This window comes from Brassica rapa, chromosome A10, assembly GCF_000309985.2.
Source record: "Brassica rapa cultivar Chiifu-401-42 chromosome A10, CAAS_Brap_v3.01, whole genome shotgun sequence".
NCBI lineage: Eukaryota > Viridiplantae > Streptophyta > Magnoliopsida > Brassicales > Brassicaceae > Brassica > Brassica rapa.
The window spans coordinates 17239277-17256680 of record NC_024804.2 but is presented as its reverse complement, the minus strand read 5'-3'; the positions used below and the strand labels follow the sequence as shown (position 1 = coordinate 17256680).

At 36.7% G+C, this 17404-nt stretch overlaps 4 protein-coding genes across 9 annotated transcripts; 2 read left to right on the top strand and 2 right to left on the bottom strand.

Annotated features, from left to right (window-relative positions):
• Positions 1–1593: 1593 nt before the first annotated feature.
• Positions 1594–4743, bottom strand: LOC103846610 (protein EMSY-LIKE 3). 4 transcript variants are annotated; one of them, XM_009123564.3, is made up of 11 exons: positions 4476–4743; positions 3985–4103; positions 3595–3800; positions 3411–3520; positions 3102–3318; positions 2859–3023; positions 2669–2737; positions 2295–2531; positions 2154–2222; positions 1961–2062; positions 1594–1872 (listed from the first exon to the last, which is right to left on the bottom strand). In XM_009123564.3, exons 2-10 carry the CDS (start codon positions 4010–4012, stop codon positions 1988–1990), a joined length of 1176 nt encoding a protein of 391 aa, XP_009121812.1. In that variant the 5' UTR covers positions 4013–4103; positions 4476–4743; the 3' UTR covers positions 1594–1872; positions 1961–1987. The 4 variants fall into 4 exon arrangements, with proteins under 4 accessions (XP_009121812.1, XP_009121810.1, XP_009121811.1 ...); XM_009123562.3 differs by having other exon boundaries at positions 2859–3032; positions 4476–4742; XM_009123563.3 differs by having other exon boundaries at positions 1594–1868; positions 2859–3032; positions 4476–4742.
• Positions 4744–4780: 37 nt separating this feature from the next.
• LOC103846609 (protein adenylyltransferase SelO) lies at positions 4781–8051 on the top strand. Its single transcript, XM_009123561.3, has 8 exons — positions 4781–5410; positions 5876–5985; positions 6053–6109; positions 6193–6492; positions 6577–6827; positions 6913–7219; positions 7288–7561; positions 7637–8051. Exons 1-8 carry the CDS (start codon positions 5036–5038, stop codon positions 7889–7891), a joined length of 1929 nt encoding a protein of 642 aa, XP_009121809.2. The 5' UTR covers positions 4781–5035; the 3' UTR covers positions 7892–8051.
• An 83-nt stretch (positions 8052–8134) lies between these two features.
• On the bottom strand, positions 8135–10520 carry LOC103846608 (5-formyltetrahydrofolate cyclo-ligase, mitochondrial). Of its 3 annotated transcripts, XR_004452877.1 has the most exons (9): positions 10213–10447; positions 9985–10119; positions 9346–9510; positions 9221–9262; positions 9101–9146; positions 8776–8846; positions 8558–8684; positions 8305–8475; positions 8135–8171 (listed from the first exon to the last, which is right to left on the bottom strand). XR_004452877.1 is itself a non-coding variant. In XM_009123558.3 (8 exons), the coding sequence occupies exons 1-8, from the start codon at positions 10445–10447 to the stop codon at positions 8469–8471; spliced, it is 828 nt and encodes a 275-aa protein (XP_009121806.1). In that variant the 5' UTR covers positions 10448–10520; the 3' UTR covers positions 8238–8468. The 3 variants fall into 3 exon arrangements, 2 of the variants coding, with proteins under 2 accessions (XP_009121806.1, XP_009121807.1); XM_009123558.3 differs by lacking the exon at positions 8135–8171 and having other exon boundaries at positions 8238–8475; positions 10213–10520; XM_009123559.3 differs by lacking the exon at positions 8135–8171 and having other exon boundaries at positions 8238–8475; positions 9346–9492; positions 10213–10515.
• A 225-nt stretch (positions 10521–10745) lies between these two features.
• LOC103846607 (ARMADILLO BTB ARABIDOPSIS PROTEIN 1) lies at positions 10746–17394 on the top strand. Its single transcript, XM_009123557.3, has 19 exons — positions 10746–13547; positions 13710–13873; positions 13957–14129; positions 14210–14330; positions 14409–14483; positions 14564–14658; positions 14744–14819; positions 14955–15062; positions 15228–15356; positions 15451–15519; positions 15597–15656; positions 15743–15866; positions 15947–16086; positions 16171–16234; positions 16323–16402; positions 16474–16538; positions 16619–16736; positions 16822–16946; positions 17050–17394. The coding sequence occupies exons 1-19, from the start codon at positions 13106–13108 to the stop codon at positions 17144–17146; spliced, it is 2325 nt and encodes a 774-aa protein (XP_009121805.2). The 5' UTR covers positions 10746–13105; the 3' UTR covers positions 17147–17394.
• Positions 17395–17404: the final 10 nt, after the last annotated feature.

The following is a 17404-nucleotide window of genomic DNA, read 5'->3' as shown; positions in this document are numbered from 1 at the left end:
TTGTTTTGTTTTTTCATTTTATTTAGCACCGCTTAAATGCAATTTTTTTTTAAAATAAAAATTAGAAAGGAAACTTTGGAAGTTCGTGTCTTAAAGAGGCTCTTTTTGTCATTTAATTACAGTAGAACCACATGTTTGAACCTCGGTCGTGGGGGTATTTTTGTAAGATTACTTGAAATTTCAAAAAAAAAATTCAGAGATTCCGATTAAAAGTATCTATATCACATTGGGATTGTTTGGCAATATGAATAGTAGTTAAAAAATAGTACTGTTTGGAAACATGGATAGCAATAAATTGGAAAAAACAATAATGGGCTTATGCTATTAAAAAAAATTGAAAGTCCATTACATTATATTAAAAAGTAATGGATCTATGTTACTTGATATATATATTCAAATCAAAATAATAATTTAAAATTAATTTATATCAAAAATTCATTCAAAAATATACATATATTCAAAATTTGATTTTTACTAACATATTTTCCAATAACTATTATAATTTTTTTAAATATATATAATAAAAATACAATACAAAATCCAATTTCAAACACCAACTTAAATTATGGTTTTATATTTCACATTAAGTTTTAAAATATAATATGTGATTATTTATATGATTGTACGTATAAAATATTATTAATTATAAGAAAACTTATTTGATGGTACGTATAAAATACGATTAGTTATATGATAACACATATTTTGTAACCTATGATAACACATATAGGATATATATAATAGTGATTAGGGGTGGACGTTCGGATTCGTTTTCGGGTCTTTTTGGGATTTCGTGTTCAGTTCAGATCTTTGAAGATTTGGTTCTGATTTGGATAACCAATTTAAATAGGTTTGGTTTAAATATTTGGATAGAGAATTAAAAATTATTTAAGTATTTTTAGAGTTTTGAGTATTTTTTTAACTATTTAAGATATTTACGTTTAATTATTTGTATATATTTTCAAGCATTTATGCGAACTTAAAAGTATCATATATATAAGTATATAAATCTATTTTGGATACCCAAAATAATTCGGTTCGGATCGGATTAGGTTTCAATTATTCAAATACCAAAATTTTGAATAATTCAGATATTTAATCAATTCTGGTTCGGATTTAGTACTACTTATTCGGATTAAGATCGGTTTGAATCTTCGAATTCAAGTTTTTTACTCAACCCTAAATAGTGACATAAGAAGCAAATATCATCATATTTTTTTTAAAAAAAATAGACCCGCACGGGCGTGCGGGTCAAAATCTAGTTATTATTATAATAACCGTTTTCAAAAAACTTGAATGGCTTCTTTGACCTCGTCAAATTGCATTTCAATCTTCTTTTACCGTTTCGCCATTTTCTTAACGTTAACAATATCTTCTTTGTTTTCGTCGACAAATATCTTTACCGTCTGGTTAAAAAAATGCTGGAACTGATTTTTAGATAAAAACTTTGGTTCTTGTCGGAAAATGAAATAAAAAATAATGGTGAAAGGCCCATAAGTAAGATAATGGGCTTATAAAAAAGTTATTGGCCCATATGCTGAAAGAGGTGTAATTGCAGATACAAAGCTTCCTTTCTTTTGTTTCCAAAAAAAAAACAAAAAAAACTTCCTTTCTTTGATGGAAGAGTTGTTTTCATATACCATCTCTGAAACATTCTACATTTATATGAAAGTCTAATGAATTTTACAATGCTTAAGACCCTAATTTCCAAATCCAGTAATGTGGTAACACAAAGATCATTTATAAATCCTCTCCCTAAACAAAATACAGTTTCCTTATCCATACAAGTTTCTAAATCCCCCTCAATCGATTCACATTGCCATCACCATCTACACCTTTTAGCAAGTCCAGTGTCCTGACTCCAACATCTGCCTTCAAGACAAAAAATTTTGCAGCCACGTTATTACTTCAGTTCCCAACAGACAGCATGAATTTTAGAGCAGTAAGAAAGATGTGAAACCTGAGGAGACTTAGAACGGGCCCCTTATCAAATATTACCACTTTCCCCGTCTGACATTTCTTCAAGCCTTGCAATTGCATCCACAAGAGCTTGCTCATGATCCTACCATTTTTCCAAGTTAAGACTATATAGTCAGCTTTGCTTTCCATGATACTGTGACCACAATAACACATGAATGAATATGGTTTCTTACTCTTAGCACTCTCTTTGCCTTCTCTACCTCTGCTGGATTGGGGTTAACTGATCCAAAAACTTTTTCTACCTGTGACAAATATTTATCAGATTGATAACAATTGTCAACATTCATTCCCATTGTTTAGAACTTGGATTATACCTCTTTTATTAGTGTATCCGTGTGGAGTAATTCGATATCCCCTAAAGCTTTATTCCCTATGCCATTCTGTGCTTTGTGTTGCTGTGTCTTCATGCTTCCCCTACCTCTACCAACGGTGTTGCCTGTAGGACCACCACGAGGCATGGCCTTTGCACTTCCACGGCCTTGCCCAGGATGTCCTCCTTTACGAGATACCCCAGCATCCTCACCTTCCCATCTGATATCTCCCGGAGATATCTATGATATTATATAGAAAGAACAATAAGAATCCAAGAACCATCAAGATCATAAACAAATAGAATAAGACAACATTCCATGGTAACTCCCAGTTTTATGATGCAAAAGCCAACTAGAAAAACTGAAATTGTTATTACCTCTTTAAGATTTACCCATTCCCAAGTTTCATTCCCAGTGTTCATGTCATACACTAGAGCATGCCGCCCCTTATCAATGTTGAACAAAGGAAAAAATATATAATATCAGAAAATGGAGATTTGGGACTATAAAACACACTATAAATATATATGAACGAAAGATAAGATACCGTTGCGAAAGATAAGATACCTCAACGGCGTTGTAGTCAGTTATAACAGCTTCATAGAAATTATTGTCCTCAGGCCACTTTGTCCATACCTTCTTTCCAATCAACGGGTCAAGTGATCCTGTTTCACCTGGTTCATGTCCTAATGCCCCAGACTGGGGCCTTCCAGCAATGCTTGTAGCTGGGAACTGCATCGACTTCATCAAGTACCAATAATTAAAAAAAATTGAGATCAGTAGTCATCATAGTAACAAAAAATGACTTACTGTCTTTGGCTTCTTGGTCTTTGGACCTGGTGGAGGACCTCCCCTTCTTAGCGCAGACGAAGATGGTTGCATCGATGGGTGCAGAGCAGGTGCTAACGAGGCGAATGGTTGTGATGTCTTTTGCTTCTTGCGTGATCCTGAAACAGCTGGACTCGGAGCTGAATCATGAACCATCTGAGGACCACCGGGCTGAAGGCTGTTCCCCTTTCTCCATTCCCTGGCATGATTCAAATTGACTTCATTAGCTAGAAAGTTGCTTTTGGAGACTTATTTCAGCAATTCATCACATATTAAAAAAAAAAAACAGACCTTATTCTTCTGATCATTTCATCAGCATTAACTCTAGATAACAGCTCTCTGTGCTCCTCATCAGACACCCGAAGTTCTTTTCTGAGTTCAGTGATCAAACTTTCTTTCTCCTGAATAATTTTTTAAAATCTTAGATGGTTAAAGCATGGAGTTAGTAATGAAGAAGACAAGTAAAAACAAGTACCCAGGTAATAGCATCAGATTGGGCTTTAAAAGCACGGAGGATAGAGCTATACGCTTCTTGCTCAATGAGATGAATTTGAGTTTCCATGTCATTGTGCATCCTTGATAACGGCGCAGAATTGAGAACTGAAGGTCTGCCATTACCGGCAGGTCTCCCGCTTCTTTGATATCTACTTTGATGTGATGGAGGTAGGTCATCATCCGTGCCTGAGTTCCCACAGGAAAACAAATATACAAAAAAAAAAAAAAACATAGTAAAAACCAGTTTTGAAGATCAAGGATGAATTATTCTAACTGAACAAAGCATGGAAAAATTACAGTAAAAAGAACATCCCATTGTTAACAGCAGAAAGAGAGGCTTAAGACGCTGCTACACTGAACATCTACTCACCACTACTATCAGAAGGTCGGTAATCCATTTGTGACTTTTCCAGATGGTGCTTCACAGGGGAAGCTAAGAAATCAAAACGTGGTACGAGGCCTGTTTAGTTGCACCAAAGACCTGTCTAGCTGCAAAACCAAGAAAAAAGGAAACTTTTAACGGAGGAAGAAGCGAAAACACTCACTCTTAGAAAATTTTCTCTTTTCAGTTCAAAGCTGAGAAAAAGTTAACCTCGCAAAAACGCAGTAACTCGTAGAAAAAACAATCTCACAGTACTAAAACTCGAGGTCAATAAACCGTTCCTCGGCACCTCCCAAAAATCAAAAAAAAAAAAAAGTTGTTTCTAGCAAATCCTAATCATTAAAGAAAACGACTTTCAAGTTAAATCTTTTGAAAAGGATTAAACTTTAGTAAACCCCAATTGCCTACGCTAACTAGCTCTCTCTCAAGATGAACTCGAATTTCGTAGGAAAAAAAATGCAAATTCAAAGAGAAAATACCTTTTTTCGTGACTGTTCTTTTGGATCTACTCCCGAAAAATCATAAAAATTTGAGCAAAAGCAAACGACACATCTGTAAAATCAGAAGATCGGAACAAAGGGCGGTTCCTGTAAGAAGCTTCCTCACGCCGAATTCAATTTCGTCAAACGATAGATCTCCCGGAAGCTGAAACTACGCCGCGAAACTCAGAATCAGTATACAAATCGTGAACGATTTTCCGAGAAATCTACGAGCCGCGGACGTGAAACTACAAATATTTTGCCCTAATTTTTCCCCAGTTGATAGGTTGGTTTGAGTTACGCAAACGACATCGTTCCACTTTCACTTCGTATCTCTTTTGGTTCTGTCTGAACCCCGGTTTACGTTGGTACGCTTTCATCATACCAACAGGCAACATGGATTATTTTGGTTACATAACACAGCAAAACAAACGACAAACAAAAGCAAGTGAACCGACATTGTGAAGCCGGTCGGAACCAGACAAAGCAAGAAAGGCGGTTCGGTCCCAAAAATTAAATTCAACGAAACCTGTAATAAAAAATGTAAACAGGAAGAAGAAATGTTGTTGCGTGTGTGTAGTAGTCCGTCGTCTTTCTTCAACCTCCGACCGCTTCATCTCCTCACTTCCTCTCCGAAGCTCCCCTTTGGTCGTCCCTCTCTCCGCCGAGAGTTTCGATTAATCCCTTCCCGATCCTCTTCTTCTTCTTCTTCCTTCCATCGGATGGAATCTCCTCCAGCTTCGTCTTCGTCTCAGACGCCGGTAACCGCTTCGGAAACCGATTCCTTAGCGAAGGATCTGCAGAATCAAAATCTGGGAGCTTCTGTTGATGAAGGCGGTGCTAAGATCAAACGGAAGCTCGAAGATTTTAACTGGGACCACTCCTTTGTTAAAGAGTTGCCTGGTGATCCCAGAAGCGATGTTACCTCGCGTGAGGTAAATCAAAGGATGAATCTTTTGTTATGTGGTTTAATCTGTAATCATCAAGTTCGTGTTTTTATCTAGTTTGTTGTTGAATGCTGAAGATTTAACTTTTATAGAATTTTCTTTGCATTTGTGTTGTTAGAGCATACTTGTTTACACGAAAATTGAATAATAACTCTCTTAGTATGTGATATTGGATTTTAATTGTTTATTTGTAATTATTGCGTGAGGTTGTGTTTTGATGTGGTTATGTGGTTTTATCTGTTGATGAGGAATCTTTTTATCATGTGGTTTGATCTGGAATCATCAAGTTGATATTTTTATCTGTTGGTTGAGTTCTAAAGATTATATTTTTGTAGATTTTTTTCTTGTGCTTATAAAGCTCATTTGAAGACTACTGAACTGATCATTGTTACATCTTGTTAAGTTAACTAACTTGGTCTTCTGGATTTTGATTGTTTATTGTAAAACTGGCAGGTGTTGCATGCTTGCTATTCAAAAGTTTCCCCATCAGTACCAGTAGACGATCCTCAGCTTGTAGCATGGTCTGACTCTGTTGCTGAGCTCTTGGAGCTAGATCCTAAAGAGTGAGTTTGATTCTCCACGTGTCACATTAGATCATTTCACGGTTTTAATATTCTGTTGAACTTTCAGATTTGAAAGGCCAGACTTCCCTCTCCTACTCTCTGGTGCTAAACCTTTACCAGGATCGTACGTAATCCCTGCCCTAACCTGATTCTAGGTTCAACCTTAAAGTTTCTAATCGAAGTTTATTGGTATTATTTTGTCTACAGAATGCCTTATGCACAGTGCTATGGAGGACACCAGTTTGGCATGTGGGCAGGACAGCTAGGCGATGGTCGTGCCATTACCCTCGGAGAAGTTTTGAACTCCAAAGGTGAAAGATGGGAGCTTCAGCTTAAAGGTGCGGGCAAGACTCCTTATAGCCGTTTTGCCGACGGGCTCGCAGTGCTGCGTAGTAGCATCAGGGAGTTCCTTTGCAGCGAGGCTATGCATTTTCTTGGTATCCCTACCACTCGTGCCCTTTGTCTTCTCACTACAGGTCAAGATGTCACTCGCGACATGTTCTATGAGTATGTCTAAAACCTTCCATACCCTGTCTAGCTTCTTGTTATGTTCCTAGGTGGTTTGACTTCTCCTTTTTTGTGCGTTTGTAGTGGCAATCCAAAGGAAGAGCCTGGCGCAATCGTTTGCAGGGTGTCTCAGTCGTTTCTCCGCTTCGGCTCATACCAAATACATGCTTCTAGAGGCGAAGAGGATCTTGAGATTGTTCGGAAGCTTGCAGACTACGCCATCAAACATCACTTCCCTCATATAGAGAGCATGAACAGAAGCGACGACAGCTTATCTTTCATAACCGGCAAAGAAGATGATTCCGTTGTGGATCTAACCTCAAACAAGTATGCAGGTAAAAATCTCCTAACGAAGTATTCATCAAAATTGCTGCATGAGACACCATTTCAAACCACTGATGCTTTTAAAAATTATATTAGCATGGGTTGTTGAGATTGCGGAGCGTACAGCGACCTTAGTTGCAAGATGGCAAGGTGTAGGTTTCACACATGGTGTGCTCAACACTGACAATATGAGCATTTTGGGTCAAACCATAGACTATGGTCCGTTTGGGTTCTTGGATGCTTTTGATCCGAGTTTCACCCCAAACACCACAGACCTCCCTGGGAGAAGATACTGTTTTGCAAATCAGCCTGACATCGGCTTGTGGAATATTGCTCAGTTTGCTAAGTCTCTTGCTGTTGCTGAGCTGATAAATCAAAAGGAAGCAAATTACGCCATGGAAAGGTAATTTCGTTTTCACTAGAGCGCTGTTCTTGATTCTGTTAAGTGGTTAATGAACTCGTGATTTTCAGGTACGGTGAGAAATTCATGGATGAGTATCAAGCCATAATGTCAAAGAAGCTTGGTCTTTCCAAGTATAACAAGGAGATCATCAGTAAACTTCTGAACAATATGGCTGTTGATAAAGTCGATTACACAAACTTCTTCCGGCTTCTTTCAAATGTCAAAGCAGACCCCAACACGCCTGAAAATGAGTTGTTGAAGCCCTTGAAAGCTGCTCTCTTGGACATTGGAAAGGAGAGAAAAGAAGCTTGGATCAAATGGGTCCAAGCGTATATACAGGAGGTATTAAATTGTGTATATCTAAATCTTTCTAGCTGATGCAACTCTTTGTTTATGTGTTTGGATTTGAAATTGCAGGTGAGTGGTAGTGACACATCAGATGAAGAAAGAAAAGCAAGGATGGATTCAGTGAACCCAAAGTACATTCTAAGGAACTATCTCTGCCAAAGCGCAATAGATGCAGCTGAACAAGGGGACTTTTCAGAGGTCAACAACTTGATCCGTCTCATGAAAAATCCTTATGAGGATCAGCCAGGGATGGAGAAGTATGCTCGGTTGCCTCCAGCTTGGGCTTATAGGCCAGGCGTCTGCATGCTTTCTTGCTCCTCTTAGTTCTCCTTCCTACGTTTGTTTTGCCATTATATAGTAAGGAAGAGGAAAACAAAAACACTCTTATATATGTATTGTTTTTATAATGCATTAAATTGACAAGAAAACTTTGGTATTTTCAGTATTTTTGTTTTACGTTGAATAAAGATTTGAGTACATATCAGTATCCATGACACAGAGCTCAGAAAGAGGACCTGATCCATGTGACAAACAAGAACTAGCCTCATCTTTTCTTAGTTAGTTTTGACTCTGACATGTTAAATCCATCTAGCATTGGCTATAGCTTCTAGTGTGCTTCTATATAGGCGTGTTTGTTTTTGTTGTTCGATGAAGATATGAGATCGCTTTGTGAATTATAAAAGCTTATTCTTATATGAAATGAACGGGTGACATTAAACAATCTTGGTTTAAACGTCTTTCATATCTCATCATTCAAGAACATTCGAAACGAGTTTAGTAAAAAAACCATCAACTGGCAGTGCCAGATGCAGATGCTAAATTGGCTTAATCCAAAATGCAACCTTCAAGCGCCAACAAACAGAGTGATCTGAGCCTCATCTCCAAACACAAGCTCCTGAACTCACATACTAGAAACAGAGAAAATCACACACTATAGTCAAAACACAAATAAAAGATCTCGGGGAAAGGGAAAAGCATTACGTGGCATACCTCTCGATAGCACGAGGACTAATGGGAACCACACCAGAAGGTGTCACAAGGGCATCGATCAGAACATCATTAGGTGTTACAGGAATACTACCGTCCTCGAGAATCTGAGGAGAATATGACAACGCAACTGCAATAGGAAAAGAACAACAACCACTGGTGATTTATTAGCTTATCTCTCTATTGAAAAACATTCTGTGATATCAATTTGATTTATATACCCTTGAGTGGATTGCTCCAGCCCTTCTCCTTTGCACGGTCCTGGTATCTCTTCAAGAAAGTGTCGTAGTAGCTTTTTTTCCCAGATTCATTATCCATATAAAATAAGTTATGTTAGATCATGAAAAACAAACAAAAGCATTCCTAACTGATGAAAAGATTTTGTGTTTGAGAAAAGGTAAGAGAAGAACTGAAAACTCAGACGTATCTCTTCAGAGTCTTAACATTTTCATGTTATTAGCTTTGAGAAATGGAAATGTGATAAGTCTTATATAAGAATCTATAGCACTATGATGAAAAGACAACTTGAAGTCGATGCAAACTTACCCACCCCCACGGCCTAAACGTCGCCCACATCTATCAAACGCAAGTCCTGACCACGAGGATTCGGAATAAATTTGATTAGATACAGAGATTAAGGGGAACAAAAACATGGAAACTCTATACCTGGCAAGATGAATAGATCGACCGGTTCCTCTGCTTGTAACACTATCCATAGAAAAAAAACAAAGTGTCATTTCTAGCCGGTGATATAATACTTATAATGTGAAGCTTATATGGGTTATTATTACCATCTTCGCGCTCATTCCCTTGAGCATCAACAGGAGCTGGTTCCAAAATGTTCATAGAGTTTGCAATGAGGTCATCCATATGAGATATGTGCAGCATACGCATGTTACTGTTCTTATCCTCTACCCAAGGGACATATAGCTTTTTCTCTGCCATTGTATTTGGATCTAAATAAGGATGAAGAAATGCAGAGGAAAAAGAAAAACTAAGAGCACATACAAAACCAAACTTTGAGAAAGAAAAGTGCCTAGATTAATACAGAGAGAAATCAATGTGTTGGTAAAGATGACAGTACAACAAGTCTTGACAGATTGCATCCCTAAGGTTACTTTTAACGTTTACTGATCTTCCTGTGATAGGGATACGATCAAAATGTATTGAGGAGACTAAGATACTTGCAGTGAGAGTCGTAACCAATAACACAAAGAAATGCAATTTCATTTGTCCTAGTAGTAAGGCACATGCCATTAAACCAAACACTAGTCGCAAATGGTCACTGAAGTGTAAAGGGTTTTCCTTTTTTTTTTTCAAATGTGACCGGTACAAATGAGAGCTCAAAGTACTTGTTAATGTCACGACAATGATGTTCTAAATAGCCCTAACAAAAAGGGAGGAACGAGAGGTAGTAGTAGTAGTAGTACCAGGTTGTTGCAGAATCTTCGACAGGATTTTCGAAGTGTCAACTTCATTGAGAGACTTGCAGCTAATGTAAGCACACAATCCCCGGCATGATTTGAACCAAGGAGCTTCGAGAACAGTGTTTTGAATGGCATCATCTAAAAAACCAATCAAGATAACCGGAGATTACTACATATATGTTTCCAATATTAAAAAGGAGACGAGAGAGAGAGAGAGAAAAAAGATCGAACCTTGTTGGAGTCGGAGAGAAGGGTCCATGCCTTTTAGGGATTTGCGGACAGTGGAACGCACAATCTTTTTCTGCTTGAAAATGGAATCGAGCTCCTCTTGACTTTTGCTGGTGGTGGTGCTCATGGCGACGACGGATCTAGTGGTTGCCGGTTGTAATCTGGACACGGGTCGGGTCAAGATCCTAGGGAAGAAGAAGATTGATGTCGTGATACAAAAGACGCGAGCTCCAATCATTACAATACGTTTTTTCTATTCAAAAGAAATGACACTCATAAAATCTACTATACGCATCATCTTGCTTATTGTCTGTCCATTTCCTAAGGTTTATTGATGTCACACAACATACATACTTTACAACCTGTTCAGTAAAATTCAAAAATCATCTTCCTGCACTCTCAGTAACACATGAGTGTAAATAGGTATTACTAATTCCCAGTTCAGTCTTAGAGATGCATGCATGTGCAATCTCAACATGAGCATTTTGGTTAGAAAGATCCTAAAATACATTGGAAATAACAAGAGTGATCAGTGTGAATTCTTTGTTAAAGCTCTCTCTCTAGTGTTGTTCCTACAATCATACGTTGTGAGAATTAAGGCAAGTTAATGATTTATAATCTAATTTTGTCTAGAGAATAATTTTAAGAAGTTTAAACTACATACAATAAAAATGATAACTAAAAAATTTCTTCTTTTTGTTTTAAAGTATAAAATAATATACATAAATTTTTATTCTCAACAGCCCCATATAAAAACTTCTTATATGGACACTATGAAATTATGGTTTGGTGTTACTGTGGTTGGTTATGGATACAAATTATGCACTTGTTGTAAGTGAACCATTCAATCTTGTTTAATGCTTTGATGAGAATTGTCGGCCTAATTTGCAGCACTCGGTTTGTTTTCATAATATTTACATGGGTGTAAGAGTTTTCTTTTTGGGATAAATTCTAGATTGACTCTTGACAATAGCATTCCATTCGAGACTGATGGAGATCTCACCTCGTTTTGTCTTGTGTAACATGATTGTGAATAACATTAATGATTACATAACTCATGCATATTTCGATCATGCTATTCTCCATGATCAAATTCACAATGCTGCTATTGATTAAGCAAATAATTATAATTGGTTTAATCTCAAACGAAAAACTATTATACAAGAGAAAAATTCCAATAATATAATTATTTCTCTCTTTTATGTAATTGTGTGTATGATGGGCTGGAATACCATGACATGTTGTGTCAACTTCAAAAAATGTACAAAATAGACACTTTTGACAATATACACAAAATGAAACATTTGAATTATTATTTAACTTTCTTTACATACAACACATGTTGTTTCGCCTTGAAACAACAAAAAAACATGATCGAGAACACTATCAGCCATCCAATCCAACCAGTTTGATATTAAGCTATGAATACGAAGATCCCCGTACAAAGACATTTGTGCCTATGAAGGATGAACCAAGTTGTTTTGTGTTGAATTCGTCACCATCCTGAATTCAACAAGCGTCCACTGCTTATGAGGTATCATGTCTCTCATCATCTATGTAGTTGGGTTGGCCAAGACAAAAGAGATCTGCTTTGTAGCTAAAGGAAAAATCAGTCTCATCATGGGTGACCATGTAGCTAAGGCGACATTTCGGAAACTTTCGATTCTTAAATTGTCAACAAGATTGGAAGTTGGAGGGATTGTCGGTTACTCGTTGGTTTCGAGTTGTGTCCTCAGCTTTGAAGGAGACGAGGAGTTGCTCGCGGAGCTTCTTCGGCATGGGTGATAATGATGAGAGTCTTAGTATTGTGTTTGTTTGTGGGAACTTAGATTTTTGTGTTTATGACTGTTAAACTCTGTCTGATATGTATGCACTTGTTTGCTTGTGAAAATGATAGTAAAAAAAACTTAAAACAAAAACAAATATCATGAAAAAATGTTAGAAAACAGATATAGTTATACCTGATAATTGTTGATTCCTTCAACTTCAATCTGTAATTTTCAAAGAAATATGTCGTCGCAGAGAGGGATGAATATTACCAGTCAAACCAGCGTTTAAGATAACTGTCGTATATGAAAATATGTGAAAATCAGTCTCTCAAAAATATAGATGCGTTTGTTTTGCAAAGAAGCTTTTCTATTTTTATTTACACTTTCTCTCTTATTTTTTTGTTCATTAATTTATTGGTTGAAAAACTGTCGAGAGATCGGTTTTTAGTCTCCTTATAAAGATGATTACACTTTTATAGTTCACATGAATAAAGTATTTTACCTTAAAAAACCGAGTCAAACTAAATTTAAAATAGTTAATATACAATTTATCTATATACATAATTGATTTTTTTTTTGTTCCCACTCCATCAAATTATTTATAAAAACTTAACACATTAATACAATTATTCTATAAAAATTAGATTTTCTTACACCTCTCTTAATTTTACAATCTGGACCACTTATATCAGCACAGTATTCAATATCTCATAAATATATATATATATATATATATATATATAATTAATAATACATCTAAACTAACTAATTTTTAACTTAAATTTTCCATAAAAACAATTTAGTAAAAAAATAATAATATAGCATATAAAAGTTAAAGAATCAATTAAAATTAAAAGATATTTACTATTTGATTTCATATTTTATCAAATCAAATCAAGGCCACATAAAGTAAATTCACTCAGTCATCAAAATTAGAGAAATTATTAAATTTTCTTTTTTGAAAATTACGTTCAAAGATTAATATATAATTAAAACATATATTTTAGAATAATTAAACGGAGTCAATGTATAAAATAAAAAAATGAATAAAGTATAAAAATAAACTATAAATCCATAGAAGAAAAATCTACTAAATAATATTTTTGAATCTAAATTACTCAATAAAAATGGCCAAAGTCCAAAAAAACTCATTTCCCTCTCGCGGGAGTATTTTTGGCTCCAATCACTTTTTTTTCACAAAAGACCGCCTCCTCCAACTTCTCGGTGCTAATAAACCCAAACGGATCTCCAAAATGAAAATCCTTCAAACTCCACAGCTCAAATCCACCGTCCAATCTTCTACCCATTCGTCTTCCCCCACAGCGATGGAGAGTCAACAGAAGCGCCAGCGAAAAACACGCCTCGCCGGAAGAAACTTGAGGCGAAAGCTGTCCCGGGAGACAGACGCGGCGTCGTCGATAGTCATGCAGATTACGGAGGTCGAAGAAGACGAAGAAGCAGATCTCGTCGCCTCGATCCGCCGCCACGTTGAGGTTTTGAACTCCAGCTTCTCAGATCGCGAAGCTGTCAAAGAAGCTGCTGCTGCTATCTCCTCTCTCGCTAAAATCGGTACACTAGTCTCCGCGATTATGTTGAAATGGCTAGTCCTTAGTTTCCGAACGGCTTTGAATTGCTTAGATCTGATTGAATCGATACAGATTTTGAATTCCACTTGTCAATCGATTTGTGATTCTTTGGGATCAGTTTTATATTCTGTATCTGTTTGTATAGATGAAAACGTGGAGATGATGGTGGAGAATGGAGTCATCCCTGCTTTGGTTAGATATCTAGAATCGCCGTGGTCTTTGGCGATCAATCCAAACGTTCCCAAGTCTTGTGATCATAAGCTGGAGAAAGACTGTGCTGTTTCCCTTGGACTTATTGCTGCTATTCAGGTAACTCAATCTTTCAGCCGTGGATGAGGAGTTGTGAATCTCTCAGTTTCTGTTTACTAATGTTAGTTTTATTTTTTAAATAGCCTGGTTACCAGCAGCTCATTGTGGATGCTGGGGCTATAGTTCCCACTGTGAAGTTGTTGAAGAGACGAGGGGTTTGTCTTGGGTGCATGGAAGCTAACGCTGTTATTAGGAGAGCTGCTGATATCATCACTAATATTGCTCATGACAATCCAAGGATTAAAACAAATATAAGGTATTGTTTGTTGTTTGATGATCATTATAGGTTTTGGTCATGCCTATGCTTACACCTTTTGTAAAACTTTTTTTTTTCAGGGTTGAAGGTGGCATTCCACCGCTTGTTGAGCTTTTAAATTTTCCGGATGTCAAAGTACAGAGGGCTGCTGCAGGGGCCTTGCGTACAGTTTCATTTAGAAATGATGATAACAAGAACCAAGTATGTTTTGATGTGATGATGCTTTCTTTTGTTTGATATGAGAGGCTTGATTCTTACATTAAAAGCAAAATTGTGTAGATTGTGGAGTTGAATGCTTTGCCCACGCTTGTATTGATGCTTCAGTCAGAAGATCCTTCTATGCATGGCGAAGCGGTAGGTTCTTACCTTGCTTTAGATGGCTGCAGTTGGTTCGCTTTGTTTCTACTAATATAGACTATGGATTTTTTTTTCAGATTGGGGCAATTGGAAATCTTGTCCACTCATCTCCTGACATCAAGAAAGACGTTATCCGTGCTGGTGCCTTACAACCAGTGATCAGTTTACTTAGGTATGCTTTTTATTGTTTTTCTACTTAGACATTTGCTTCTGAAATTTTTGTAATATGTTTAGTAACTTTTTGCTATCTGCTACAGCTCCACTTGTTTAGAGACACAGAGAGAAGCAGCATTACTAATAGGTCAATTTGCTTCGCCTGATTCAGATTGCAAGGTATGAGCTAGTCTCTTTCATCGCATGCTGTAGTAATAATCTTAACATATGCATGCTGTAGTAATAATCTTAACATATGCTCAATCAAACTCAGGAGAGAACTTATTAAACATAGCTGGCAAAATGATAATGCAGGTGCACATTGCCCAGAGAGGTGCCATTACACCATTGATTAAGATGCTTGAGTCATCAGATGAGCAGGTCATGGAAATGTCAGCTTTTGCTCTTGGTCGTTTGGCTCAGGTACTTATCTTTTTGAATTAGCATGTGAATGTTTTCGTTGCTTCTGGAATCTGGTTCGTTATCAATGATTGTTAAATCATACCTTTTATGTGATAAAAATAGTAATCCTAAATTTGCTTGGTACATATCTTAATACGCCGGTATATTCTCAATGCAATGTTGCAGGACACACACAATCAAGCTGGCATTGGACAAAGAGGAGGCATCATCTCACTACTAAATCTTCTTGATGTGAATACTGGATCTGTGCAACACAACGCTGCATTTGCTTTGTATGGCCTTGCAGATAACGAGGTAAACTAAGTTCACAGTGAATAATTTTGAAACAGCTATGTCTTTTAGTAACTATACATACCATTGAGTACCTAAACAAGATTTTTGTAAACAGGAAAATCTAGCAGACTTCATTAAGGCTGGAGGTATTCAAAGGCTTCAAGATGACAACTTCACTGTTCAAGTATGCTTTTGACTGCTTATGTTGCAAAACCAATCTATAACATTTCCAAATTCTGATTTATATTCTTCTGTCTGCAGCCGACTAGGGATTGTGTTGTGAGGACACTGAAGAGGCTAGAGAACAAGGTTCATGGACCTGTGAGTATCTATTTCTGTTAGACCTACTGGTTCTTATTTAAGTATGGCTTTGGTTTTAGACCCCTGATGTCAAACCCTTCTTTCAGGTACTGAACCAATTATTATATCTGATGAGAACCACTGAGAAGCCTATACAAATGCGAATTGCTTTGGCTCTTGCACATCTTTGTGACCCTAAAGATGGAAAATTAATTTTCATTGATAACAACGGTGAGAATCTCATTTTTCAGAATTTATATATTTCTGTTGGGTTTTACTGTTTCTGATCAATATACGTATTACTAATGTAGGAGTAGAGTTTCTGTTGGAGCTTCTATACTTGTCAGGCATGAAACAGCAGAAATATAGTTCAAGGGCTTTATTTGAATTAGCTAGAAAAGCTACTTCCTTTGCGCCAGAGGACTCAGCTCCTTCCTCACCCACCCAACGGGTAAGAAAACTTCATTTTTTTTTTCAAGTTTAAAAACTACTTGTGATTTGTGGTCTTGACTTGTGATTGATTGTATTACTGAAGGTTTTTTTGGGTGCGGAGTTCGTGAACAACCCTACTTTGTCCGATGTCACATTCCTAGTCGATGGTACAACATTTAATCCCATTCTATGTTTCTGTTAATTCTACCTGCGGATAACACTTTCTAATTGAATGTTTCCATGGCGTATTATCAGGTAAACAATTCTATGCTCACAAGATTTGCTTGGTAGCTTCCTCTGATATATTCCGTGCAATGTTTGACGGCCTTTACAAGGTAAGCCTCTGAATAAATGATTTGCATCATATATATAGAAATCACTCAACTAACTTGAGAATTGGTTTTAGGAACGGAACGCCCAAAACGTGGAGATTCCAAATATAACATGGGAAGTGTTTGAGCTTATGATGAGGTAAAGTTCTATAAAATCAAACATTTGAATATTACCAAACTTGAGATAAAGAATCTTAGCATGAAACACAAAATGTGCAGATTCATATACACAGGAAGAATTGACATCACCAAACATTTGGCTCAAGAGCTGCTTGTTGCAGCTGATCAGTATCTTATCGAAGGCCTCAAGCGCCTTTGTGAGTACACAATCGCACAGGTATATATATAAGCAAAACCCTAAGGTCTTATTCTTTTGCAAGTTAGAGCGACTACTAAATGGAGTTTACCAAATGTTGGTGCAGGACATCTGTGTGGATAACATACCGTTAATGTATGACTTAGCTGATACATTCAATGCTTCAGCCTTAAGACGAGCATGCACTCTCTACGTTCTTGAGCATTACACTAAGCTCAGCTCTGAAACATGGTACGACATCAAATTCATTATAATTTTGTTTTGGAAATTCTAGCTTTGGTCCCTTTTTGTAACTCAAATCATGTTTTATTTTATTCTTTCTGTTACGATGCAGGTTTCCCATGTTTATCAAGAAAATTATACCTGAAATCCGGACATACATCACAGATATTCTCACACGGCCAGTCCAAGCTAGCTCAACCGTTGTATAAAACATTTATAACTAGATTACTTTTATTTTGGTTAGATAACCAGATTGTATCCTTGTTACTGCTCTTTTGCTCAACTCAGTAATATCAAGAGGCCCTGGAAGTTAGATTTTCTGTAATTGTTTAGTATAAGTTACTTCCACAAATGGCACAGAAAATTAGACCAACTCAACAATTGTAGTGTCAACTGATCAGTTCTAGCAAGAGTATTGTAAGCTTCTGAATGTCTTTGTAAGCATCGTTTTTGAGAATCTTTTTGTT

Bases quoted from the DNA above. Each gene is read 5' to 3' on its own strand.
- LOC103846609 (XM_009123561.3), top strand. From the start codon at position 5,036: ATGTTGTTGCGTGTGTGTAGTAGTCCGTCGTCTTTCTTCAACCTCCGA. The intron at 5,411-5,875 runs GTAAATCAAAGG...TAAAACTGGCAG, and splicing joins GCGATGTTACCTCGCGTGAG to GTGTTGCATGCTTGCTATTC. The intron at 6,110-6,192 runs GTACGTAATCCC...TTTTGTCTACAG, and splicing joins GCTAAACCTTTACCAGGATC to AATGCCTTATGCACAGTGCT.
- LOC103846608 (XM_009123558.3), bottom strand. From the start codon at position 10,447: ATGATTGGAGCTCGCGTCTTTTGTATCACGACATCAATCTTCTTCTTC. The intron at 10,120-10,212 runs GTTCGATCTTTT...TTGGTTTTTTAG, and splicing joins TTCTCTCCGACTCCAACAAG to ATGATGCCATTCAAAACACT. The intron at 8,847-9,100 runs GTAAGTTTGCAT...TGGGAAAAAAAG, and splicing joins CGTTTAGGCCGTGGGGGTGG to CTACTACGACACTTTCTTGA.
- LOC103846610 (XM_009123562.3), bottom strand. From the start codon at position 4,012: ATGGATTACCGACCTTCTGATAGTAGTG. The intron at 3,033-3,101 runs GTAAGTCATTTT...TACTTGATGAAG, and splicing joins AGACCAAGAAGCCAAAGACA to TCGATGCAGTTCCCAGCTAC. The intron at 2,532-2,668 runs GTAATAACAATT...ATAATATCATAG, and splicing joins AATGGGTAAATCTTAAAGAG to ATATCTCCGGGAGATATCAG.
- LOC103846607 (XM_009123557.3), top strand. From the start codon at position 13,106: ATGGCCAAAGTCCAAAAAAACTCATTTCCCTCTCGCGGGAGTATTTTT. The intron at 14,484-14,563 runs GTAGGTTCTTAC...TTTTTTTTTCAG, and splicing joins CTTCTATGCATGGCGAAGCG to ATTGGGGCAATTGGAAATCT. The intron at 15,657-15,742 runs GTGAGTATCTAT...CCCTTCTTTCAG, and splicing joins AGAACAAGGTTCATGGACCT to GTACTGAACCAATTATTATA.